The sequence below is a fragment of the Malus domestica genome, chromosome 11 (genome assembly GCF_042453785.1).
Source record: "Malus domestica chromosome 11, GDT2T_hap1".
Lineage (NCBI taxonomy): Eukaryota > Viridiplantae > Streptophyta > Magnoliopsida > Rosales > Rosaceae > Malus > Malus domestica.
Window position 1 is genome coordinate 2,591,173 of NC_091671.1, and position 27,764 is coordinate 2,618,936.

General features: G+C 40.6%; 3 protein-coding genes and 1 pseudogene across 8 annotated transcripts in view; all 4 read left to right on the top strand.

Annotated features, from left to right (window-relative positions):
* The window catches only part of LOC139187728 (putative disease resistance RPP13-like protein 1), a 32,545-nt gene extending 9,412 nt beyond the window's left edge, over nt 1–23,133 (top strand). The window contains exon 6 of one of the 2 annotated variants that reach the window (XM_070807427.1): nt 23,017–23,133. The gene's annotated coding sequence lies outside the window, so the exon portion shown is untranslated. Of the gene's footprint in view, nt 1–22,705; nt 22,829–23,016 lie in introns of those variants that run through there. The other variant, XM_070807428.1, reaches the window with a different exon arrangement.
* LOC103405916 (putative disease resistance RPP13-like protein 1) lies at nt 7,716–15,329 on the top strand. 2 transcript variants are annotated; one of them, XM_029087919.2, is made up of 4 exons: nt 7,716–8,019; nt 10,056–14,446; nt 14,554–14,649; nt 14,821–15,329. In XM_029087919.2, exon 2 carries the CDS (start codon nt 10,120–10,122, stop codon nt 14,320–14,322), a length of 4,203 nt encoding a protein of 1,400 aa, XP_028943752.1. In that variant the 5' UTR covers nt 7,716–8,019; nt 10,056–10,119; the 3' UTR covers nt 14,323–14,446; nt 14,554–14,649; nt 14,821–15,329. The 2 variants fall into 2 exon arrangements, with proteins under 2 accessions (XP_028943752.1, XP_070663552.1); XM_070807451.1 differs by lacking the exon at nt 7,716–8,019 and adding an exon at nt 9,577–9,735.
* Nucleotides 17,278–23,173, top strand: LOC103412727 (putative disease resistance RPP13-like protein 1). 4 transcript variants are annotated; one of them, XM_070807435.1, is made up of 5 exons: nt 17,278–17,431; nt 17,553–17,661; nt 17,906–18,119; nt 18,242–18,379; nt 18,668–23,173. In XM_070807435.1, exon 5 carries the CDS (start codon nt 18,733–18,735, stop codon nt 22,936–22,938), a length of 4,206 nt encoding a protein of 1,401 aa, XP_070663536.1. In that variant the 5' UTR covers nt 17,278–17,431; nt 17,553–17,661; nt 17,906–18,119; nt 18,242–18,379; nt 18,668–18,732; the 3' UTR covers nt 22,939–23,173. The 4 variants fall into 4 exon arrangements, with proteins under 4 accessions (XP_070663536.1, XP_070663535.1, XP_070663538.1 ...); XM_070807434.1 differs by having other exon boundaries at nt 18,251–18,379; XM_070807437.1 differs by lacking the exons at nt 17,278–17,431; nt 17,553–17,661 and having other exon boundaries at nt 17,836–18,119.
* A 1,584-nt stretch (nt 23,174–24,757) lies between these two features.
* LOC103422607 (probable L-type lectin-domain containing receptor kinase S.7) lies at nt 24,758–27,173 on the top strand (annotated as a pseudogene).
* The last annotated feature ends 591 nt before the right edge of the window (nt 27,174–27,764 follow it).

Here is a 27,764-nt window from a genome sequence, read left to right on the forward strand (position 1 = left end):
TGGGCACACGAGAAAGGATAAGATTAGGAATGAGGATATCCGGGGTAAAGTAGGAGTAGCCGAAATTGAAGGAAAGATGAGAGAAAATCGGTTACGGTGGTTTGGACATGTGCAAAGAAGGCCTACTGACGCTCCGATTAGAAGATGCGACTATGGGACACAGGTTCAGGGCCGAAGGGGTAGAGGAAGACCTAGGAAAACTTTGGAAGAGACTCTAAGAAAAGACTTAGAGTACTTGGATCTAACGAAGGACATGACACAGGACCGAGCACAATGGCGTTCTAAGATTCATATAGCCGATCCCACTCAGTGACTTGGATTTTCCAAGTCTCCAACCGAGAAGTTTTCCTCATTCGGGAAATTAAGGGAACACTACCTCAACCTACATGCTCCACTCACAAAGCTTCAACATACAAGCTTCAATAAAAGAAAATTCAAAGAACTTAGCGAAGAAGGCTTTGGTGTATTTAACACAAACGTTGAAATGAAGGAAAGCTTATTTATTGATATTCCCGATAAGATACAAATATGTACATATACATAAGTCAAAATAAACAAACAAGAGGGAGTCTTCACAAAGGTTGCTTAGGAGAAGTCTCAGCAGTCGGTAGAGCCCCAGAAAGAGAAGGCACCGGAGGGGGATCATTCAGAGCCTCAGTACTGGACAGAATCCTAGAAGGAGGAGGAATCAGAGGTTGATCATTTGGAGCTTCATTACGCGGTACAGCCCCAGAAGATGAAGGCAATAAATGCTTTTGGATTAAACCCACAAATCTTTGATGATCAAGTAAAACCTGACCATCAGATTCCTTCATCTGGTCAAGCTTCCTCTTCATGTTTGTAGCATAGTCATGGGCGAGCTGGTGCAACTGTTTATTCTCATGCTTAAGCCCTCTAATCTCCTGTTTGAGACTCATCTTTTCAGCCGCCAATGATTCAACTTGGCAGGTTCGAGCAAATAGGCGTTGGGCCATATTAGACACAGAACCTGCACACTGAACACTGAGAACTGGCGAATCCTTAACAGCTAACTCATCAGACCGTTTGGAAAGTAGTCTGTTATCTTTGGGAGTGAGAAGGTTCCTGGCCACCACCGCAGCGGTCATATCATTCTTCATTACGGAATCCCCAACGGTAAGAGGACCAGTAGGGGAGACGAAGGATGGGCGCCATATGTTGTCTGGAGAAGGCGGGGCTGCCTCTTCAACAAGGTTCAAGTCAAAACGACGGTCGGAAGGGCCAGACATTTTCAAAGGTGTTGAAGAGAGAAGAGGTCGGACAAATCAAGATCTTAGAAGTGCAAGAATGGAGCTTCTACTGGTGGATTTCAAGTGTGCTTTAGAACTTAATGCCAGCCCTTATAAAAATCTGCACTCGACGGAGCTTTAGAAATCGAAGAGGCGTTTGCTTTCTCAAAAGCTGGGCTGCTCAGAGACCACGAGGGTTGATCTCAGAAATCGAAGAGGCGTTTGCTTTCTCAAAAGCTGGGCTGCTCAAAGACCACGAAGGCCAATCTCAGAAATCGAAGAGGCGCTCGCTTTCTCAAAAGCTGGGCTACTCAGAGACCACGAGGGCCGATCTCAGAAATCGAAGAGGCACCTACTTTTCCAGCCTTGTCAGCACCTGTCACACGCACACTCAACTTTGCGGAAATTATGGGCATTCTGTCGAAGACTTCTGGTAAAGTAGAAAACACATGAACCTTACTGCTCAATCACCCACTTCCCACACGCAACAATAGCTCATGGGTACCACAGATAACTTTGCCAAAGTTCTCTGCCAAAGTTGAGCACGTGAAGCTTGCAGCTCCTACTACATCGCTCTAACCAAGAAGGGTAAAAGAATAGTAAAGAAACAGCACTAACAAAGTTTAGACACATAAATTTTGAAGGCCTAGCTACCATATTATTACCCACAAGGGTAAAGGAACAGTACCACTGCTGGATAATTGGAAAGTCCCTGTGTGTCAACCTCTGTGCTTCGTGGCAAGGTAGACTAGCAAACATGCCCAACATTTACTCACATTCGAGAAAACTCCCAACAAGATTGCTTGCTCCAAAATCGAAGAGGCACCGTCCTCCGAATCTCGGGAGCCAGACTCCCAACATGACTACTGTCTCAAAAATCGAAGAGAGGGTAAGGGAACAGTACCATTGCTGGATAATTGGAAAGTCCCTGTGTGTCAACCTCTGTGCTTCGTGGCAAGGTAGACTAGCAAACATGCACAACCTTTACTCACATTCGAGAAAACACTCCCAACAAGATTGCTTGCTCCAAAATCGAAGAGGCACCGCCCTCCGAATCTCGAGAACCAGACTCCCAACATGATTACTTTCTCAAAAATCGAAGAGACACCGCTCTCCGAATCTCGAGAGCCACACCCCCAGCGCGATTACTTTCTCAAAAATCGAAGAGGCATTGTTCTCCGAATCAATCGAAGAGGTGCTCGCTTTCTCAAAAGCTGGGCTGCTCAGAGACCACGAGGGCCGATCTCAGAAATCGAAGAGGCACCTACTTTTCCAGCCTTGTCAGCACCTATCACACGCACACTCAACTTTGCGGAAATTATGGGCATTCTGTCGAAGACTTCTGGTGAAGTAGAAAGCACATGAATCTTACTGTTCAATCACCCACTTCCCACACACAACAATAGCTCATGGGTACCACAGATAACTTTGCCAAAGTTCTCTGCCAAAGTTGAGCACGTGAAGCTTGCAGCTCCCACTACATCGCTCTGACCAAGAAGGGTAAAAGAATAGCAAAGAAACAGCACTAACAAAGTTTAGACACATAAATTTTGAAGGTCTAGCTACCATATTATTACCCACAAGGGTAAAGGAACAGTACCACTGCTGGATAATTGGAAAGTCCCCGTGTGTCCACCTCAGTGCTTCGTGGCAAGGTAGACTAGTAAACATGCCCAACCTTTACTCACTTTCGAGAAAACACTCCCAACCAGATTGCTTGCTCCAAAATCCACCGTCCTCCGCATCTCGAGGGCCAGACTCCCAACATGACTACTTTCTCAAAAATCGAAGATGGTAAAGGAACAGTACCATTGCTGGATAATTGGAAAGTCCCTGTGTGTCAACCTCTGTGCTTCGTGGCAAGGTAGACTAGCAAACATGCCCAACCTTTACTCACATTCGAGAAAACACTCCCAACAAGATTGCTTGCTCCAAAATCGAAGAGGCACCGCCCTCCAAATCTCGAGAGCCAGACTCCCAACATGATTACTTTCTCAAAAATCGAAGAGACACTGCTCCCCGAATCTTCGAGAGCCAGACCCCCAGCATGATTGCTTTCTCAAAAATCGATGAGGCATCGTTCTCCGAATCAATCGAAGAGGCGCTCGCTTTCTCAAAAGCTGGGCTGCTCAGAGACCACGAGGGCCGATCTCAGAAATCGAAGAGGCACCTACTTTTCTAGCCTTGTCAGCACCTGTCACACGCACACTCAGCTTTGCAGAAATTATGGGCATTCTGTCGAAGACTTCTGGTGAAGTAGAAAGCACATGAATCTTACTGTTCAATCACCCACTTCCCACACACAACAATAGCTCATGGGTACCACAGATAACTTTGCCAAAGTTCTCTGCCAAAGTTGAGCACGTGAAGCTTGCAGCTCCCACTACATCGCTCTGACCAAGAAGGGTAAAAGAATAGCAAAGAAATAGCACTAACAAAGTTTAGACACATAAATTTTGAAGGTCTAGCTACCATATTATTACCCACAAGGGTAAAGGAACAGTACCACTGCTGGATAATTGGAAAGTCCCCGTGTGTCCACCTCAGTGCTTCGTGGCAAGGTAGACTAGTAAACATGCCCAACCTTTACTCACTTTCGAGAAAACACTCCCAACCAGATTGCTTGCTCCAAAATCCACCGTCCTCCGCATCTCGAGGGCCAGACTCCCAACATGACTACTTTCTCAAAAATCGAAGAGGGTAAAGGAACAGTACCATTGCTGGATAATTGGAAAGTCCCTGTGTGTCAACCTCTGTGCTTCGTGGCAAGGTAGACTAGCAAACATGCCCAACCTTTACTCACATTCGAGAAAACACTCCCAACAAGATTGCTTGCTCCAAAATCGAAGAGGCACCGCCTTCCGAATCTCGAGAGCCAGACTCCCAACATGATTACTGTTTCAAAAATCGAAGAGACACCGCTCTCCGAATCTCGAGAGCCAGACCCCCGCATGATTGCTTTCTCAAAAATCGAAGAGGCATCGTTCTCCGAATCTCGAGAGCCAGATCCTCGATAGGATTGCTTGTTCGAAAATCGAAGAGGCACCACTTTCCCAACTTCAAGAGCCGGATCTCCTTGGATAAAGCTTGTCTGTAATCTTCACACGCAACATCAGCTTTCTAGATACCACAGACCACTTTTTCAAAGTGCTCTGACAGAGTTAAAACATGTGAAGCTGGCAGCTCCCACTACCGTGCTATGACCAAGCAGGGTAAAGGAATAGCATTACTACTTGTTGTTAGGGAAACTCCTATATATGTCGACCTTCATCCCTAACGGACAGGCAGACCTGCAAAAATGCTCAACCCTTCCTTATATCTGAGAGGGCACTCCCAACGAAGCCTTTCGAAATATTCAGCTTTCTTCCCCCCGATAATACCTCTGCAAACAAGCTATACTAGAGCAAGAATATCTCATATCATCAGGGTTAAAAGCAAGAGTATCCCATATCATGCTTTTTCCCTGTCTTTTCCTTTGGCCTTGTTCTTACCTGCAAGACAAGGAGAAAGAGAGCAATCAGTCAGCACTTGGAATCAAGCTTCCAGCCAGGAACTGACTGCCTGGAACCCCTTACCTGATTACTTACCTGGCATTGCTCTTGAGTACTCATCTTCAACATCTTATGCTCCCAGGGAAGATACCGCATATGCCTGAGGAACAGATAGGGCAAGTGAGAAGGATACAAGGAAGCATATGGAGACAAGCGTAACAGCACACGTGCCGATACATCCATTACTCTGTCAAAAGCAAAAGTATCCCATATCAGCAAGGTCGAACATACTCTAGATTTGATGGACTTGTTTTGACCCTCAAATTCTTCAGTCGGCCTTATACACTGGAGGAAACCAGAAAACCCTCCAGCTCAGTTCAAGAATAAGCCTGTGGAAAGTTACTTCTTCAAAAGCAAAAGTATCCCATATCATCTCTTCTCATTTTTCTTCTCTTTATCCTTCATGCTGCCTGCAAGATAAGGAGAATGTGAACAATCAGCCGGAGCTCTGATTGCTTACCTTGTCTGTCACCTCTTTCAGCAGATCCCCTAGCTCGGCGACTTGGGGACTCCTACTACATGGTTTGTATCGCGCTTGACCAAGCTTGAAACTACAAGTAAGCTTCAAGTGAAATTGATACATTACCTTGTGCATCTCCACCAGTTACAGATACCACCCCTGGATGGAGGAAGAGTACTTCCAGAGAAGATGCCACATCTACCTATGAGACAGATAAGGCAAGTCAAGACGATACCACACTCCGGTACTTAGAAGTTTCGTGGTTACGAGATCATTCTCCCACAATATTTCCTAATGTCATTTGTACTAAATCATTCACTTGTACTCACTAAAGGAGAGCTTGAACCTACGTACTTGTGTAAACCCTTCACAATTAATGAGAACTCCTCTATTCCGTGGACGTAGCCAATCTGGGTGAACCACGTGCATCTTGTGTTTGCTTTCCTATCTCTATCCATTTATATACTTATCAACACTAATGACCGGAGCAATCTAGCGAAGATCACAAAAAGTGACCGTTTTCGCTACCTAGGATCTATCTTGCAGGAGAACGGAGAATTAGATGGAGATCTCAACCATAGAATACAAGCTGGATGGATGAAGTGTAAGAGTGCATCCGGCGTGTTGTGTGACCGTCGTAGGCCACTGAAGCTCAAGGGAAAATTTTATAGGACGGCAATAAGGCCAACGATGTTGTATGGCACAGAATGTTGGGCGGTGAAGCATCAACACGTACACAAAATGGGTGTAGCGGAGATGAGGATGCTTCGTGGGATGTATGGGCACACGAGAAAGGATAAGATTGGGAATGAGGATATCTGAGGTAAAGTAGGAGTAGCCAAAATTGAAGGAAATATGAGAAAAAATCGGTTCCGGTGGTTTGGACATGTGCAAAGAAAGCATATTGACGCTCCGGTTCGAAAATGTGACTACGGGACAGAGGTTCAGGGCCGAAGGGGTAGAGGAAGACCTAGGAAAACTTTGGAAGAGACCCTAAGAAAAGACTTGAGTACTTGGATCTAACGGAGGACATGACACAAAACCGAGCGCAATGGAGTTCTAGGATTCATATAGCCGACCCCACTTAGTGGGAAAAGGCTTTGTTGTTGTTGTTGTTGTTTGACTAGAGCAGTGTACTTACTTTTTTGCACCCAAGTTGAATTTAGTATAAATTATTCTATGGTTTGGAAATGGAAATAAAAAAAATAAAAAAAGTCAATTCATGAATAATTCAATGTAACGGAGTGTTTAAACGCAAAACTTGAGCGAGACATTAGCGGAATGATAGTTTCAATCCCGACCACAAATTTGCTACACCAACTAGTATAGGGCCTCGTATCGGATGGAAGATGTCGAAGAGGACGCTTTCTGAAAAAAAAACAGCATACATCACAGCCATGATGCGTAGTCTGAAAACTTTCTGACACAAATCACCAAATGGGCAAGCTCAAAGTTTACAAATTTCCAATTGGGTAAGTTCAAAGTTTACAAATTTCCAATTGGGTAAGCTCAAAGTTGACAAATTCCCAATTGGGTAAGCTCAAAGTTCACAAATTGTCAATTGAGTAAGCTCATATTACAATATTCACTTAACAGAGCAATTTTTAAAATGTGTGATCAAAAGTATAATGATTTGTCAAAACGTGCCTATTGTGATTAATTATCCTTGTATTATTAAAGCAATGTCATATCAGAACGACAATGTACTCACTTTATGAAAATTCTTCGCGTCCGTTACATTTTAGAATGTACACATGGAAGTCATTCAAAACATAATCACAGTTGCCATGTGTTTTCCTGGTCCGCCAAATGATCATTTTCTTGTCCTTTGTGTTTTGTTAAGTAGTTCCTGCATTTTGGCCCCCATTTTCTGATTAATATATGAAGGGCATGAACCTTCGCATATAGAATTGATTAAACAGCAGTTTTAAAAAGTGAAATCAAAAGTGCCACAATTTGTCAAAAGTTGTCAAACTGTGAGTTTGTGACTAATTGCCCTTGTATTACTCGAGCAATGTGATACCACATCAATGGTATGGTATACTCGTTCTATGGAAAGTCTTCATGATCTTTATAATTTAGATAAGACAAATGAATGAATCATTCAAAACATAAAGTTTTTTTAATTTTATTTTTAATTTTTTATGTTAAATTTTTTTTCACGCATTATTGTGTTATTTATTTAAAATATTGACTAAATGGCGAACTAGATAAGTGATTCTCGTGGAAAGAATACAAGTTAGGGATGGGCAAACAGGTATAGGAACCACGGGTCGAGACGGGTTCAAAAATTATAAATACAAAACGAGACGGAACAGAACAGGACGGGACGGGTATAGGTAAATAATGGGGCGAGATGGTTCTAGAAATTGGAAAAAAAGGCCCCGGCCTGGACCGTTGATTTCCCACCGTTGACTCTCTCTCTCTCTTTTTCTTGTCCGAGACTCCCAAGACCCCATTCCATTCTCAGACCTCCCCTCTCTAGGTCTCTCCTCCTTGAATCTCATTTGCTCTCTCGCCGCCACCATCATCATCAGACCTTGATTTCTCCTCCTGATTCACTCTTGTCTTCCTCACTCGGTCCGCTGCCATCATTATCAGGCCTCGTTCGCTTGATCTTTGGCGACTCTTTGTGGTGCGCCGACGACAAGGTCGTTGATGAGTTCCTGATGGAGTAGCCAATCCCGCCGTACCTGTTCGCGTTCGCCGTCAACAAAGGGTTTGGGTGGTTCTTTCCGGTGGTGGCTCTGGGAATGCTGAGGTACATGATCGCCACATCAAACATCATACATGACTGCGACGAGGTCTTCAACTTTTGGGAGCCTCTCCATCTCGATTCTCTTTCTTTTTCCTCTCTGAAAAATTGAAACTTTGTTCTTTTTAGGTGTTTTGTTTCTGGGTTTTGATTGTTTGTTATTTTCTGGGTTGTTTTTATTTTGCTTGTTATGAAATTATTTGTCTTTGTGGTTATTTGAAGTTTATTTGATATTAAAGATGTTAATATAATGCTATGTTTGGTTATAATTTGTAGAGAACTATTAAGCTCTGGATTTAATTTATTGGGGAAGTTGGTTGTGTAATTTCTCAAAAAAAAAAAAAGGAACATAGGGCCCGTGTTCTCGGCCCAAACCGGCCCGTCCTGTTTCCTTTTTAAGTGGATCAGGTCCGGTCCCTCCAAATTTGAGTCTGGCCCGGCCCGGCCGGTGCCCATCTCTAAATTACAAGTTTCTAACTTTTCTTGTGCGCGTGGATTGTCATTTTGTGCTGTTGGTGGAATACTGACACAATTGCAAACCTAATTCTTTTAAAAAAGGAAAACTAATGAAAAATGCTTGAAAACTTTGAGTTTTAATGATAAGGACAAAATAAAGGGTAAAGTGAATAGTACCATGATTGACTTTTTAGTGTAAAAATGTGGTTTTTCGTTAAAGTGAACAGTACCGGGTGCTTTTAGTTAAAGTTCCCTTTAAAAAATTTGTTTGTTTTGTAGCTTCTTATCTTCAAAGTTTTGTTTTAGAGGCGTTTGGTCATATGTCATTTTGTTTTGTCTATTTTCGTTACATTAGGTGTAACTTTTTTCTTTTCTTTTCATTTTAATAAATGGGGGTAAGGCTAGCCGACATTCACCTCTCACAGACCCTGCGTAAAGCGGAAGCCTTGTACACTGGGTACGACCTTTAATAAAATTTCCTTCTACCATTGAGGTTCTACCAGAAGAAAATGACAAATGAAAAATAATCTACCCACAATTCATCTAAATTATGAAAACAAAGAAGAATTTAGACCCAAAACACAATGGTTTGAATAGAAAAACCTTATCCCAAGATAACCCACAATTTGTGATATTTCACTCCATGAAAATCCTGCTCAATTTTCATTCCTTAAACATCTATTCAGGATATGGCAAGTAAAGCGTGGAGATTGGTTACAGCCCTTGTGACTAAACGTAAACGATGGTAAAAGGAATTAGCATAGCAAATTGAATTATTGCAGAGCTCTAAATGTTGTGAACTGTAATGGAGGATCGCTCAGTAGAAGAAATAAATAAGTAGTGGTGATGTAGGACTGTTTTGTAAGGGATTTTGGGTTAAAGTGTAAGGGTTTTTGTAATCGGGTTCAATTGTAATCACCTAAGTCTTTAGTGGAGCCTAGTTAATTTGTTAGTGGTGTCCAGCTGGCACACATGTAGTGGGGAAAATAACACTGGCGCGTGGTTAAATGGTGGCCAGAGGAAATTGTAAGGGCATGATGAAATTAATGAGCAGAATATCCTTCTCTCTTTTCTCTCTACTCTGTCCCTTCATCACTGTCGCCACAGCTGCCATTGCAGGTTGAGGCCATAGCAGGTCTGGGTCTTATCACTAAAGTCTTTTGTGGTCTGGAATCTGGATGCGTTGACTTTCATAAGCGATCAGATGAGTTCGATGGAAACAAGTCCCTTCATCTTCATGATCATCTGAAAACTTCAATTGATGCAGTAAGTTCTTCTTCCAACAATATCTATATGGGAAAGCCATTATTTATTCGTTATTTATTTCATTTTCTTCATCTTAATTGCAGCTAAATATATATATGGTTTCATGTTCAACACTTTGTTAATTGCACTAAAGTTTTCAAATTCAACTGAAATCTGATTGAGCCCCTGTGTAGCCGATTGAACATAAAGATTTTAACATGTAAAAAGCATATGGTTTTTAACATATATACCCGATTGAGCCCCTGTGTAGCCGGTTGGACGGTTATGGAATTGCATAAATTTGTATACAATAATTAGTTTCATCTGTTTTAATTGTGCAGCTGTGACTACTTGTGAGTCTTGATTGGTATTGCTTAACGGATCAAACTTCCAATTCAAGAAACTATGGCGGCAGAAAATTTTCTTGTGGCATTCCTCCAAGTGCTGGTTGACAAGTTGGCGCAACGCGAGGTCTTCAAGTACTTTGGACTCGTAAAGGGCATCGATCAGATACTGAAGAAGTGGAGTGCCACCTTGTCTGCAATTGGAGCGGTGCTGAATGACGCGGAGGAAAGGCAACTGACTGCTGAGAGCAACGCACTGAAGCTCTGGCTCGATGATCTCAGGGACTTGGCTTTTGATGCGGAAGACGTGTTGGATAAATATCATACTAAAATGTTGAAACGTCAGATACAACATGCTCATTCCAGCACAACAAGCAAAGCATGGAAATCAATTCCTAATCGTCTTTTCAACTTCAAAATGAATTTGGAAATACAGAAGATTACTGAGCGATTACAAGAGATATCTGAAAGAAAAGACCAGCTTAGTTTGAAAATTGATACTGGGATGTTGACTACAAGGGCACATCAACACATATCGCCTAGTTCTAGTCTACCGGATGGACCTGTGATTGGAAGGGAGGAGGACAAAAGGAAGATTGTTGAGCTGCTGTCAAAGCAAGAGCATCGTGCTGTCAATTTCGATGTAGTTGCAATTGTTGGTATGGCTGGAGTTGGAAAGACAACACTTGCTGGACAAGTACTCAAAGATATTGTTGCAACCCAAATGTTTCAACCAGCCATTTGGGTGTGTGTATCTGACGACTTCAACCTTCAAAGAGTGACAAAGCAAATTCTTGAATCAATCACATCTCGACAATGTACCACAGAAGATCACAATAAGGTTCAAGATGATCTGCATAAGGAGTTAGCAGGGAAGAAGTTTTTAATTGTTTTAGATGATGTTTGGAAAACGTGTAGCTACAGAGAATGGATGAAGCTGCAGTCCCCTTTTCGTGATGGAGCACAAGGAAGCAAGATAGTTGTGACAACACGTGATACAGATGTTTCAAAAATGATGGGAGCTGCCACGCTGGTTCACAACTTGGTGCCTATGGAAAATCATTTTTGTTTGCAAGTATTTGAGCAGCATGCATTCTTAAATTTTAACGACAAACCGCCAAATTATGAGTTACTTCAGGAGAAAATTGTTGCAAAGTGTAGGGGATTGCCTTTGGCTGCGAGTACCCTCGGTGGTGTTCTACTTCGTAAAGAAATAGACAAATGGGAAGAAATATTGAACAACAAGTTGTGGAGTGTCTCAAATGAGCATGACATACTTCCTGTGTTGAGACTAAGTTACTTTTATCTTCCTTCACATTTGAAAAGATGCTTTGCCTATTGCTCAATACTTCCAAATGACTATGAATTCGGGGATATGCAAATGATCCTTCTGTGGATGGCCGAGGGTTTGATTCTTTCTCGACCAGAAGATAATAAGCAAATTGAAGATTTAGGCGCTGATTATTTCCGGGAGCTCGTATCTAGGTCATTGTTTCAAAAGTCAACCAAAAATACTTCAAAATATGTGATGCATGACCTCATTGGTGATTTAGCAAGATGGGCAGCTGGAGATATTTGTTTTAGATTGGAGGATAAGCAAAATGATGATGGTGTACAACTTAGATGTTTTCCAAAGGCACGCCATTCGTCTTACTTTATGGGTCACTATGATGGGGCTAAAAGATTTAAGGCATTTTCTAAAGTGAAATGTCTGCGAACCTTCTTGCCACTAAGAAAGGGTTCTGGCTACAATTACTTAAGCCATCAGGTTACTTCTGATTTATTGCCAAAATTGCAGTACTTGCGGGTGCTCTCTTTTAATGGCTATAGAATAACTGAGCTGCCAAACTCAATTGGTGATTTGAGATATCTACGATATCTTGACCTTTCCTACACAGCTATAACTAGTTTGCCTAAATCAATCAGTACTCTTTACAACTTGCAAACATTGTTATTGGAACGCTGTTCCTATTTGAAGTCATTGCCTGCAGACATAAGTAATCTAATTAATTTGCGCCATCTCAACAACTCAGATGTATCTTGGGTGGAAGGAATGCCTCCAAAACTAGGTAGATTGGTGAACCTCCAATCTTTGCCTAATTTTGTGGTCAGTGGTAGAAGTGATCAATCAGGAATAAGAGAGATAGGGCCTCTATCGCATCTCCGAGGGACATTGTGCATATCAGGATTGGAGAATGTGACTGATGTCAAGGATGCTCAGAGGGCCAATTTAAAATACAAGGCGAGGCTTGATTCGTTGGTCCTAAAATGGTCTTATTCAAGCGACACAAGAGAAATGGAATCTGCTGTGCTTGACATGTTAGAGCCTCATAGAAAGATCAAGGAGCTCACCATCAAGAGTTATGCCGGAAAGGAATTTTCATCATGGGTTGGAGGTCATTTGTTCTCTAATATGGTGCTTGTGCGCTTAGAGGAATGTAACAATTGTTTATCTTTGCCACCTCTTGGACAATTGCCTCAACTCAAAGAACTTTATATTAGAGGAATGAATGCAGTGGAAAGTGTTGGTGCTGAGTTTTATGGAGAGCGTTACTTGCCTTTTCAGGTATTAGAGACTCTTGAGTTTGTGGAAATGCAGCATTGGAAAGAATGGCTTCCTTTCCAACTGGATCACGAAAGTGGTGTTTTCCCTTACCTGAAAACACTCATAGTAAAAAAATGTTCTAAACTGGAGGGTAAGCTGCCAGAGAACCTCAATTCTTTAGGTAAGCTTGAAATTGTTGAATGTGAAGAATTAGTGGTTTCGACTGCCAACTACAAACAACTTCGTCAATTAAACATTGACGGTTGTGAAGTGTTGGTGCATACAGCTGCTAAGGTTGAGTTTGAGTTATTAGAGTCCTTGTGGCTTTCAAGCATTTCAGAGGTGATGTCTCTACAAACAGGAGAATTGTTCAACAAGGGATTAAGCAAGGTTAAAGATTTGAAGATTAATGGATGTGAGGAGGTGACGTCTTCATTCAGGAATGAGGCTAGATTATTGCAGCAGTTGACTTCTCTTGGCTGTTTGGAAATTGAAGGCAACTCTCTTCTAGTTGAAGAATTGGGAAAGGAAGCAGAGGAGTTGCAAACATTGGAGTGCAGGATTGAATGTCTGGAGTTAAACAAGTGCGAAAATCTTATGAAGCTACCAAAAGGGTTAAATCAATTGTCGTTTCTTCAAAAGCTTGGCATACACGAATGTTCACGTCTAGTTTCTTTCCCAGATGTTGGTCTGCCACCTTCTCTTAAAGACATCGAGATTACATCGTGTGATTCGTTGATATATTTTGCAAAATTCCAGATTCCCCAAAATCTCAGAAGAATAGAGATAAGAGAGTGCAAAAGTTTGAAATCACTAGTAGAGGATGAGGCTTTTGGTTCTTCCTGGTCGTCTTCTTCTCATAGTTGTCTTGAGTACTTGTTTATCGATGGATGTAAAACTCTGACGTCGTTATCATTGAGTGGCCAGCTTCTCAGGACACTTAAACACTTTCAGACATACAGATGTGAACAACTGGAGTTAATTGCACAAGATGGGTTCTTCTACGACAACACTAATTACTGTCTTGAATATTTTAGGATATGGAAGTGTGAAAATCTGAAATCCTTACCGGATGGTTTATGCCACCTCAGCAATCTTCAAAAGCTACATATTCAAGAATGTGGAAGTCTTGTTTCCATCCCGAGACTGAGTGGGGGGAAAAGACCCTCCAACCTGAGGGAGATCGAGATCAGAAATTGCGAGAAATTGGAGGCGTTGCCCGAAGACATGCACAATCTCAACTCTCTTGAGGATTTGAGAATCGACTACCGTGAAGGTTTGACTTTTCCTCCCAACCTCACATCACTTACAATTTGGAAAGTCAAGAGCTGTAAGTCATTGTGGGTGTTGGAGCGGGGGTTGCACAGACTCACCTCTCTTAGCAAGTTGGGGATCTATGGTGATAACCCGGATACGGTGTCGTTTCCACCAGACATGGTCCGCATGGAGTTGCTCCTCCCTAGATCTCTCACTCAACTCCATATTTGTGGCTTCCCGAATCTGAAGAAACTGAGCAGCAAGGGCTTTCAATTCCTCACCTCCCTTCAATCGCTTACACTATGGAATTGTCCAAAGCTAGCATCCATTCCAGAGGAGGGTCTGCCTCCTTCACTTACGAAACTTTGGATCTTTGGGTGTCCTGTGCTAAAAGAGAGATGCCAACCAGGAAAAGGACGCTACTGGCACAAAATATCCCACATTCCTTCCATGCAGATATAGATTTTAAGATGATTTGAAGCTGATGGTCGATTCGATCCCATTCTCTAGGTTCAGGTATCATCTTCTCAAGGAATGTTTAATGCCATGGTCTTCCCCCCAGAAAGCTTTTGCTGCATATCTGAAGGTACTTTTATGGTTTAAAGCCATGGTCTTAGTAGCTATTGCTTTGGCATTTTTGGCTAGTCAATTTTTAGATACTGCTGGACTAAGTTCCAATATGCTCATTTGCAGTCCTCTTGCCCAGAAACCATCAATTAAACAACAGCAGAATGCGATAAACTCTATTCAGTATACTCTTCAGTAATAAGAGCTTTTGATCAAGAAGAGGTAATGTTTACCTTTATTCTCATTTTTCCTTTCCTTGCTCTAAACTACTTTTGTGCTGGCAGTTTGGTTGTTAAAGGAGCAATTTTCCTTCTGCAAAATGTAAAATGCCTGTAGTTACTGCCTATTGAAACCAAGATACTTGTAATAATTGGTTTTTGTTTCTCGTTGCAGATTTTCAAAGTCTATTTGTGGACAGTTTCTTGAGCAGGCGACACCCTTTCAAGCCGAAATGTAATTGTTATCTCAGATAATTGGCAGACTGATTGTAGTTTAGAAGAGTAACAAGTTCCATTGGCAGAAGGCCAATTGCCTAAGCTATTGAGTAATTTGGTCAGCATCTCCTGCTGCTTTCTTGTTTCTTTGGCACCGCCACTTCGACTGCCACTGGTTAGTATAGGGCTTCATATCGGATGGAAGATGTCTAAGAGGACGCTTTCTCCAAATAAAAAAAAAAAAGCATATCTGAAAACTTTCTGATACAAATCACCAACTGGGTAAGCTGAAAGTTTAGAAATTTCCAATTGATTAAGCTCAAAGGTGACAAATTTCCAATTGGGTAAGCTCAAAGTTAAAAAATTGTCAATTGAGTAAGCTCATATTTCACCCCCTTTCCAATTAATGAAGGACACTATATAACTTCTTACGGATACAATTTATCAAAACGTACCTATTGTGATTAATTACCCTTGTATTATTCAAATGTGATATCAAAATGATAGCGTACTTACCCTAAAAAAATTATTTATGGCCGTTACACTTTTAGACTATACACATGAATTAGTCATTCAAAACATAGGAACAATTGCCATGCGTTTTCCTAGTCTGCCAAATGATCAACTTTGTCTTCTTGTCCTTTGTGTTGTGTTAAGGTAGTTGTTGTATTTTTGCCCCCTTTTATAGATAAATGAAGGGCACTACGAACCTTCACATATATATTATAAAATTGATTAAAAAAAGCAGTTTTAAAAAGCGAAATTATAAGTGCCACCATTTGTCAAAAGATGTTCACAATAAGTTTGTGACTAATTTTCTTTATATTATTCTAATTTTCTTTATATTATTCAAGAAATATAATATCATGATAACTGTATATTGTTTTAGTACCGTTACACTTAAAACTAGGCACATGAATCAATTCTTCAAAACATAAAAGTTTTTCTAATTATTTTTCTTTGATGCTAAGTTATTCATCGCGCATTATTGTGTTATATTTGAAATATTGACTCAATGATAAAGTAGATAAGTGATACTCGAAAGAATATAACTTATTAACTTTTGTTGTACGTGGATTGCCATGAGGATAGTGGAACTGCAACTTTTCTAGCATGTGGAATTCTGACACAATCGCAAACCTAATCCTTTTAAAAATTGTTTGTTTTGTAGCTTTCTTATCTTTTATATTTTGTTTTAGAGAGATTTTGTCTTTTATTTTTTTATCTATGTATTTTTTTTTACAAAGAGTAAGGTTTATGTTTTTTTTTATATCAAAAAAATTCCTTGTACCATTGAGATATTACCAAAATAAAATGACAAAAGATAAATAATCTATATTAAATTCATCTAAATTATGGGAAGAACTAGGATTTAAACCCAAAATACTGGGGCAATCCACTTGTAATAACTTCACTCCATCATGAATCTTACTCAATTTTCATTTCTTAAACATCTATTCAAGGGATAGGCTTTTTAGCCAAAATAGTTTCTGAGATTTACATAACTCATCATTTTGTTTCTGAGATTTGAAATCAATATAAGTGGTCTATAAGATTGTCTACCATCAATCATTTTGATTATTCCGTGAAACATTATGTTAAATAAGGATCAAAATGATAAAATACATTTAATTTAATAAACAATAGGCCAAAATGATCTGACAAAAATTAAGAATATTTTTGTCATTTTATTCTTATTTAATGAATATTTTTCATAGAATAACCATTAATGTGGACAATTTCAAGAATCAATTCTATTAATTTCAAATCTTAAAAACCAAAATAATGAATTATACAAATTTAAAGAACTATTTTAACTAAAAAATCTTCGGGACATGGTAAGTATAAGTGTGGAGTTACTGCTCTTGTGACTAAACGATGGAAAAGCCGAATCAGGACTCATGGCGGCGACTTCGGTAAAATCTAGTGTCGGTAGGGTTAAGAGCTCTTGGGGTGTTTGCCAATTTCCAATGCTTTTTCGTGATCTGCCAAATCATCAACTTTGCTTTCTTGTCCTTCCAACTGTGTGGCTCACGATAAAAGTTGCATTTTTACTCCTCATCTTAAATTAGGATGTACTTTCATCATATATTTTAAAAGAAAAACTAATGAAAAGGTTTTGAAAACTTTGAGTTTTAATGATAAGGATAAAATAAAGGGTAAAGTAAATAGTACCAGGATTGACTTTTTAATGTAAAAATATGATTTTTCGTTAAAGTGAACATTACAGAGTGCTTTTCGTTAAAGTTCCCTATTTTAAATTCTGTTATGTATTTTTAATTTAACTCTGATTAATTTTTATATTAAACATTTTTTTTAATTTACAAATTTAATCATCTTAACATTATTTTTTTTATTTTTTTATAACAAAAATTTATGACCCAAGGATAGTAAAGAGGGGATAACAAAAATTTTTGCCACAAAGGATATATCATGGTAAATTGAATTATTGAAGAGCTCTAAAGTCTTTTGCCATATGGAATCTAGAATTGTTGATTTTCATAAGCGATCAGATCGATGGAAACGCGTCCCTTCATCTTCTTGATCATCCGAGAACTTCAATTAATTTAGTAAGTTCTTCTTCCAGCTATATCTATATGGGAAATCCATTATTTATTCATTAAATATTTCATTTTCTTCATCTTAATTGCAGCTATATATATATGGTTTAATGTTCAACACTTTGTGCAGTCTTAAGCTCGAGAGATCAAGCTTCCAGGGAACTACTTAAATCTTAATTGCACTAAAGTTTTCAACTGATCCTCGGAAGCAAGTGTCCTCGTGATCCGACGACTTCCATGTAAGTTCTTGCTACACATCCGGTTTTATATTCATTCGAGTTTCGAGTTATGTAACTTGTCGTGTCCTAAATTAATAGTGGTAGTTTAAAATGTAAACAATATATAATTTTTGACATATCTGATTGAGCTTCTGTGTACCCATATAATTAGTTTCATCTGCTTAAATTGTGCATTTGTGACTACCATGTGCTGCTTCTTGTGCTTTGTGCTGTGCGCTCAGGACAATAGTTTTTTATTACACAGAGGAAACAGGAGAAGACAAAATTATGCCCTGCGACAATGAAGAGATAGAGAAAAGAAAGAGGAGGATTTATCATAGCAAATTGAACTATTGAAAGCTCTGAAGTCTTTGTCGTCTGGAATCTGGATTCTTCGACTCCAATACGAGATCAGATCAGATCAGATGCAATCAAGTCTCTTCGTCTTCATGATCATCTGAAAACTTCAATTTAATGCAGTAAGTTCTTCCAATTATATTTATATGGGAAATCCATTATTTTTATTTAATTATTTCATTTTCTTCATCTTAATTACAGCTATAAATATATATATATATTTATGTGGTTTAATGGTCAACAGTTTGTGCAGTTTTAAGCTCGAGAGCTCAAGCTTTCAGGGAACTACTCAGTCTTAACTGCGCTAAAGTTTTCAACTTCAACAAAAACTTGATCCCTGGAAACAAGTGTTCTCTTGATCTGACGACCTGACGACTTTCACGTAAGTTATTGCTACGCATCTGGTCCTCTTACTAGTGTAACGTGTTTCAAGTTGTGTACCGTGTCGGATTATAAATTAATAATGTTATTTTAAAATGTAACAAAGATATGATTTTGTAGTCTCGAATTTATCTTTTGTGCTTTGTCTGTCAAATTAAGCAATTTTGAGTAAAACGTAATTGAACTTATCATGTAATTGAACTATTTGACAGTAAAACGTAACGTGACTCACATACCCGATGGAGCCCGTGTACCCAAATAATTAGTTTCATCTGTTTAAATTGTGCAGATGTGACTACTTGTGGGTCTTGATTGGTATTTTTTCAACGGATCAAACTTCCAATTCAAGAAACTATGGCGGCAGAGGCTTTTCTTGTGTCATTCCTCCACTTGCTGGTTGACAAGTTGGCGCGTCGCGACGTCTTGAAGTACTTTGGACTCGTAAAAGGCGTCGATAAGAAACTGACGGAATGGATTGCCACCTTGTCTGCAATTGGAGCTGTGCTGATTGACGCGGAGAAAAGGCAACTGGCGGATGAGAGCAACATACTGAAGCTCTGGCTCGATGATCTCAGGGACTTGGCTTTTGATGCGGAAGACGTGTTGGATAAATATCATACTGAAATGTTGAAACGTCAGATACATCATGCTCATTCCAGCGCAACAAGCAAAGCATGGAAATCAATTCCTAATGGTGTTTTCAACTTCAAGATGAACTCAGACATACAGAAGATTACTGAGCGTTTACAAAAGATATCTGTACGAAAAGACCAGCTCGGTTTGAAAATTGATACTGGGACGTTGACTACAAGGGCACGCCAACACATACCGCCTAGTTCTAGCCTACCAGATGGACCTGTGATTGGAAGGGAGGAGGACAAAAGGAAGATTGTTGAGCTGCTGTCAAAACAAGAGCATCGTGCTGTCAATTTCGATGTAGTTGCAATTGTCGGTATGGCTGGAGTCGGAAAGACAACACTTGCTGGACAAGTACTCAAAGATATGGTTGCAACCCAAATGTTTCAACCAGCCGTTTGGGTGTGCGTATCTGACAACTTCAACCTTGAAAGAGTGACAAAGCAAATTCTTCAATCAATCACATCTCGGCAATATACCACAGAAGATTACGAGAAGGTTCAAAATGATCTGCATAAGGAGTTAGCGGGGAAGAAGTTTTTAATTGTTTTAGACGATGTTTGGAAAACGTGTAGCTATGGTGAATGGATGAAGCTGCAGTCCCCTTTTCGTGATGGAGCACAAGGAAGCAAGATAGTTGTGACAACACGTGATACAGATGTTTCAAAAATGATGGGAGCTGCCACGCTGGTTCACAATTTGGTGCCTATGGAAAATGATGTTTGTTTGCAAGTATTTGAGCAGCATGCATTTTTGAATGCTAACAACAATAGACCACCAAACTACGAGTTACTTAAGGAGAAAATTGTTGCAAAGTGTAGGGGATTGCCTTTGGCCGCGAGGACCCTCGGTGGTGTTCTACTTCGTAAAGAAATAGACGAATGGGAAGAAATATTGGACAACAAATTGTGGAGTCTCTCGAATGAGCATGACATACTTCCCGTGTTGAGACTAAGTTACTTTTATCTTCCTTCACATTTGAAAAGATGCTTTGCCTATTGCTCAATACTTCCAAATGACTATGAATTCGGGGAGATGCAAATGATCCTTTTGTGGATGGCCGAGGGTTTGATTCATCCTCGACCAGAAGATAATAAGCAAATTGAAGATTTAGGTGCTGATTATTTTCGGGAGCTTGTATCTAGGTCATTGTTTCAAAAATCAACTGCAAATATTTCAAGATATATGATGCATGACCTCATTGGTGATTTAGCACGATGGGCAGCTGGAGATATTTGTTTTAGATTGGAGGATAAGCAAAATGATGATGGTGTACAACTTAATCCGAAGGCACGCCATTCGTCTTACCTTTTGGGTCATTGTGATGGGGTTAAAAGATTTGAGGCATTTTCTGAAGTGAAATGTTTGCGAACCTTCTTGCCACTAAGAAAGGGTTCTACCTACAATTTTTTAAGTCGTCTGGTTACCTTTGATTTATTGCCAAAATTGCAGTACTTGCGGGTGCTCTCTTTTAATGGCTATCGTATAACTGAGCTGCCAAACTCAATCGGTGATTTGAGACATCTACGGTATCTTGACCTTTCCTACACAGCTATAACTAGTTTGCCTAAATCGATAAGTACTCTTTACAACTTGCAGACATTGATATTGGAAGGCTGTAATGATTTGAAGTCATTGCCTGCAGACATGAGTAATCTAGTTAATTTGCGCCATCTCAACAACTCAAATGTATCTTCGTTGGAAGGAATGCCTCCAAAACTAGGTAGATTGGAGAATCTCCAATCTTTGCCCAATTTTGTGGTGTGTGGTGGAAGTGATGAATCAGGGATAAGAGAGATAGGGCCCCTATCGCATCTCCGAGGGACATTGTGCATCTCAAGATTGGAGAATGTGACTGATTTCGAGGATGCTCAGAAGGCTGACTTAAAATGCAAGGAGTGGCTTGATTCTTTGGTTCTAGAATGGTCTCATTCAAGCGACACAAGAGAAACTGAATCCGCTTTGCTTGACATGTTACAGCCTCATAGAAAGATCAAGGAGCTCACCATCAAGAGTTATGCCGGAAAGGAATTTTCATCATGGGTTGGAGGTCATTTGTTCTCTAATATGGTGCTTGTGCGCTTAGAGGAATGTAACAATTGTTTATCGTTGCCTCCTCTCGGACAATTGCCTCATCTCAGAGAACTTTATATTATTGGAATGAATGCAGTGGAAAGTGTTGGTGCTGAGTTTTGTGGAGAGCGTATGTTGCCTTTTCGGGTATTAGAGACTCTTGAGTTTGTGGAAATGCAGCATTGGAAGGAATGGCTTCCTTTCCAAGCCGATCACGAAGGTGGTGCTTTCCCTTGCCTGAAAACACTCTTAGTAAAAAAATGTTCTAAACTGGAGGGTAAACTGCCAGAGAACCTCAATTCTTTAGCTAAGCTTGAAATTGTTGAATGTGAAGAATTAGTGGTTTCAATTGCCAACTGTAAACAACTTCGTCAGTTAAACATTGACGGTTGTAAAGTGTTGGTGCACACAGCTGCTAAGGTTGAGTTTGAGTACTTAGAGTCCTTGTGCTTTTCAAACATTTCGAAGGTGATGTCTCTGCAAACAGGGGAATTGTTGAAGAAGGGATTAAGCAAGGTTAGAGATTTGAAGATCAGTGGATGTGAGGAGGTGACGTCTTCACTGAAGAATGAGGAGGGTAGATTATTGCAACAGTTGACTTCTCTTGGCAGTTTGAAAATTGAAGACAACTCTCGTCTAGTTGAAGAATTGGGAAAAGAAGCAGAGGAGTTGCAAATATCGGAATGCAAGCTTGAATTTCTGGAGTTAAAAAAGTGCGAAAATCTTTTGAAGCTACCAAAAGGATTAAATCAGCTGTCGTCTCTTCAAGAGCTTCGCATACACAAATGTTCAAGTCTAGTTTCTTTCCCAGATGTTGGTCCGCCACCTTCTCTTAAAGACATCGAGATTAGAGAGTGCGATTCGTTGATATATTTTGCAAAATTCCAGATTCCCCAAAATCTCCGAAGAATAAAGATAACATGGTGCAAAAGCTTGAAATCACTAGTAGATGAGGAGACTGTTGGTTCTTCTTGGTCGTCTTCTACTCATACTTGTCTTGAGTACTTGAGTATCAAAGGATGTGAATCTCTGACGTCGTTATCATTGAGTGGCCAGCTTCCCAGGACACTTAAACACCTTGAGATAGAGAATTGTGAACGACTGGGTTTAATAGCACCGAACGGGTTCTTCAGCGACAACACCAATCACTGCCTTGAATATATTACCATCTGGAATTGCCAAAATCTGAAATCCTTACCGGATGGCTTATGCCACCTCAGCAATCTTCAAACTCTAGGTATTCGAAAATGTGGAGGTCTTGTTTCCATCCCGAGACTGAGTGAGGGGAGAAGACCCTCCAACCTGAGAAATATCGAGATCACCGATTGCGACAAATTGGAGGCGTTGCCCGAAGACATGCTCAATCTCAACTCTCTTGAGTACTTGAGCATCGACTACCGTGAAGGTTTGACTTTTCCTCCCAACCTAACATCACTTATAATATGGAAGGTCAAGAGTTGTAAGTCATTGTGGGAGTTGGAGTGGGGGTTGCACAGACTCACCTCTCTTAGAGAATTATGGATCATCGGTGAAGACCCAGATACGGTGTCGTTTCCACCCGACATGGTCCGGATAGAGACACCCCTCCCCAAATCTCTCACTCTTCTCAAAATAGAAGGCTTCCCGAATCTGAAGAAACTGAGCAGCAAGGGCTTTCAATTCCTCACCTCCCTTCAATATCTGGGACTTTGGAATTGTCCAAAGCTAGCATCCATTCCAGAGGAGGGTCTGCCTCCTTCACTAGAGCATCTTAACATCCATAAGTGTCCAGTGCTAAAAGAGAGATGCCAACCAGGAAAAGGACGCTACTGGCACAAAATATCCCACATCCCTGCCGTACATCTGTTTTGAGATGATTTGAAGCTGATGGTCCAAGTATCATCTCTCGAGGAATGTTTTAATATTATTAGTATGGTTTTGGGGGTTGAGGAGTGGCTGCTTTGGGAGGCCTTCAATTGGCGACAACCGGGATATTTCTCGGCCAACGTTTCTTCTTCCGGATTCCTATGTTTGCTTGCTCCCCTTTCACTTATCTCTACTTATTAATGCAACCCCCTTTATCAATCAAAAGAGGGTAAAAAGATAATTTAATCTTTTATCACACACAAAAAAAATGATGGACAATAATGTAATTTTATAGGTCTAAATTTTACTGTTTTTTATTAAAGTTTCATCCACAAGTGATATTAAAATACCTTCAACATTAAAAAACAAAAATAAACAAAACAAAAAAAAACAAAAACAAAAATCTCCCACTCCCCTCACGTTCTCTCTCTCTCTCCCTCTCTCCTTCTCATTTTCTAAAAAAATATGTTCATACACACAAAAGTGTGTAGGCAAATGCTAGTTTGTATTATAAGTGTGCTACTCCTTCTCCTAACTTTATGCCAACTATGCCCCTTAAGTATACTTAATTCTTTAATTTTCTTGGGTTAGAGTCAAGGTTAACATGTTTTTGCACAAAACTAACTAAGAAAACACTCTAGTTACATTATATTGTCAAATTATCGAATTTGATACTAAAGAATTATACATAATTATATTTAACCGTTCTTAATTGAGATTAACAGTGTAATAATATAAATTTATCATCCTTCATGATAAAAGAAAGCTTTCTTTAATGATAAACTGGTGTTAAATAATTGATAACCGTTAATGAATAACGAGTCATGACTTGCAATAAACCTCACACACACCATCAAAAAAGTTTGCAGTCGTGAATAGACTTGGCATACGGGTCTTATTTGTCTCATCCCGTTATATCTTCATGGATCTTATCGTGTCAAACTATTATTTTAACATGTTCTTAACAGGTGACCCTATAACGACCTAATTCGTTAACGAATCATGTCATTTCTTGTCAAGATAACGGATCATGCAAGAAATTGATATATCTAATGTCTAGATCATGCAAGAAATTGACAAAATGCATAATTGAGAGTGAGACCCACTCCTCCATGTTATTATATTGACAATATGTTCCCTAACCTGGAATTGGATCCTCGCCGGATCTAATTGCTGGGGATCCTAGGGATCAACCCACGTGGGCCGTTGATCAAAAATCGTGCGGTCACAATTAAATGTTTTAAAAGTAAAACAGTCTCGTTTTGATTGAAAAATATAAAAAAGAAAAAAATTGTGGCCGCACAATTTTTTATCAACGGCCCACATGGATTGATCCCTAGGATCCCCATGAATTAGATCCGGCGAGGATCCAATTCCCCCTAACCGCACAATTTATTATATCCAATGTCCAGATCTAGCAAAAGATGTCTTATCGAGTTTTTAATGGGTGACACCTAATGACCCGATTCGTTAACGGGCTCTTAATGGATGACCTGATTCGTTAACGAGTTGATCAAAAACATGTTATTTTTTGTGTCATTGCGTGTTAGATTAATAGTTGATGCAAGAAATTGACAAAATGCATAATTGAGAGGGAGACCCACTCCTCCATGTTATTATATTGACTATGTTCCCTAACCTGACCAAAATCCACCATGAAATTCCATAGCATTGAAACATGACGCCCCCAGCTCCCTAATACGCTGTCGTTTTGAGATTCCCCCACCCCGAAAAGTCCCTCATAACCGTTGCTAACCCTCTCTCAGAACCCACGCGCCCATTCTCCAACCGTTTAAACCCCACTCACTCCCACTCTCTCTCTCTCTCTCTCTCTCTCTCTCTCTCTCACTCACTCTATACATGTTCTCAGTCAAAATCTCCAAGTCCTCTGCTTTGGCAACGAAAATCGAAAACCCATTTGTTTCCATCCATCAGAACTCGAAATCTCCATATTCATGTCTCCAAGAAAGCTTCTTGTTTTCTGGGTCGACGTCTTCTTCCTCATAACTCTCTTCCTCCGCCGTGGCTCGGCCGAGAACGTCAACTTCTACTTCCCATCTTTGAACTTCCGAAACCTCACCTTCCTCGGCGACTCCCACATCCGAAACGGTGTCTTGGGGCTCACCGCGAGCTCACCGTCCCCTCCTCCAGCGCCGGTGCCGTCATCTACAACAACCCAATTCGGTTCTTCGACCCGGAGTCCAACATCACTGCTTCTTTCTCCACAAAGTTCGCTTTCTCCATCGCCAACGTCAATCCGAGCTCCTACGGCGACGGCATATCGTTTTTCCTCTCGCAGGAGAACTGGACGCTGGGCAGCCCTGGTGGATATCTGGGTCTCGTCAATTCCTCGCAATTGACCAAGAACAAGTTCGTAGCCGTCGAATTTGACACGAAGCTCGATCTTCACTTCGACGATCCGAACGACAATCAGGTCGGATTGGACATTGAGAGCCTCAATTCGATCAAGACCGCTGATCCGATTTCACAGGGTGTCGATTTCAAGGGCGGAATTCGATCACTGCTTGGATTGATTACAAGAACGACCAATAAAAGCTTAAAGTGTATCTGAGCTACTCGAATTTCAAGCCTGAAAAGCCGGTTTTGAGCGTGGACATCGATCTCTCCGAGCATCTGAAGGAGGTTATGTTCGTGGGTTTTTCAGCCTCAACGGAGGGGAGCACGGATATTCATCTGGTTGAGAATTGGAGCTTTCATACCTTCGGGTTTGTTGCGAAAATGCCGAGGTTGTAGCCACACAATGTGTCCGATACTTAGGTGGCGGTGAGTCCGAGGATTCCCGTGTCCGGTTCAGGGGATAAGCATCACCGGCGGCTCGGTTTGGGACCTGGGATTGCTGGGCCAGCGTTCTTTTGCGTGGCGCTGGTGGTTTTCAGTTATGTTTCCGTGATGAAATGGATGGAGGTGAGAAAACAGAAGAGCTTCAAAGCAGAGCTGGTGGCAGGGCCAAGAGAGTTTAGTTACAAGGAGCTGAAATCTGCCACAGGAGTGTTTCATCCCAGTAGGTTGGGACTGTTTACAAGGCGTTTTTTGTGTCTTCAGGCACCATTTCTGCGGTGAAAAGATCCAAGCATTCCCATGAAGGTAAAACCGAATTCCTCTCTGAGTTGTCGATTATTGCTTGCTTGCGTTACAAGAATTTAGTTCACCTTCAAGGCTGGTGCGTTGAGAAGGGTGAATTGCTTCTTGTTTACGATTTCATGCCTAATGGGAACCTCGAAAAGGCGCTGTACCAAGAATCTGTACAACGAACTTTGTTAGATTGGTCTCGGAGACTGAATATTGCGGTCGGATTGGCGTCTGTTTTGGCATATCTGCACCAGGAATGTGAGCAGCAGGTCATCCACAGAGACATAAAGACTGGAAATGTGTTGCTTTACGGGAATTTAAACGCAAGGCTCAGTGATTTCGGGCTTGCAAAGCTCATGGATCACGATAAAAGCCCTGTTTCCACACTGACAGCGGCAACAATGGGGTACCTTGCGCCTGAGTATCTTCAATATGGAAAAGCCACCGAAAAGACTGATGGTTTTAGCTATGGTGTGGTGATCCTTGAAGTGGCGTGTGGAAGGAGGCCAATAGAAAAAGAGCCGGGAAGTGAGAAGGCGGTGAATTTGGTTGATTGGGTTTGGGGGCTGCATTCAGAAGGGATGATTATCGAGGCGGCTGACAAGCTGCTGAATGGGGAGTTTAATGTGAAAGAAATGAGAAATCTGTTGCTTGTCGGATTAAGTTGTGCTAACCCTGATAGTGCGGAGAGGCCTACGATGAGGAGGGTTCTGCAGATTCTGAGCAATGAGGCAGAAGTTCAAGCCGTCCCAAGGGTGAAGCCGAGTCTGAGTTTGTCTAGCAGATTGCCTTTGTCCCTTGATGACATTGTTTCGGATTGTGAGGAGGATTCCAATAGCCCTACAAGCTCGATGTGTGAGATCGTCATTCACTGAAAAATATATGCAGATTTGAAGAGTTTATAGATAGTTGGATTCTTCCATTCTTTTAACTTTACCACTGCTTTTTTTTTTTTTTTATCTATCCTGTAGTTTGAAGATTAGAGACTGTATAGTCCACTGGCCTGAGTTCAAAGCTTTCTGTTGAACTGTGTGGTCTCTACTTTGTCCAGGACAAAAAAAGCTTCTTGCTTGAATATTTCAACTGTAATGGAAGACTAATTTCTGACTGGTTTACAAGTTGAATGTTACACACGAACGATTTCTATACTATTCGATCTTACTGTTCTTATACCGTTCTGTTTCTTGGGTAGTTTGATTTGGTCTTTCCTAATGGTACGATACTGAGCAGTGGGTGATCTGTAGAGTGATTCTGTTTGCACCCGTAAATCTGTTCGACACACACCCTCTCCCTCTCTCAGGCTAAAGTAGCCATGGCAAAGGGAGGAGAACTAGGAAGGTTTTTGAGAGATAGAGAGAGAGAGAGAGTGTGTGTGTGTGTGTGTGTGTGTGTGTGTGTGTGTGTGTGTGTGTGTTCTTTGGGTGTGAGAGTAAGAAGATGCAGAAAGTAGATATAGCGATGACATTCATAGAACTTACAGATTCTGAACTTTTTTAATCTCCCTCTATGCCAGAAGAGAATTTGAACTATCTGCTTTGCAGAACTTGAGAATTTTTCGGATTGCATCGCTATCAGGAGAAATTCTCAAGTTTTGGTAGTGAAGTATTCAAGAATAGTACACTGCAATCCTTCTGTTTCATAATTGACCTCCTTTATACACGCAGATTTGAAGCTTTTCGCCATCGGGATAAATTCTCAAGTTTGGTACTGAAGTGTATTAAGCAGATAAGTACGTGCAATCA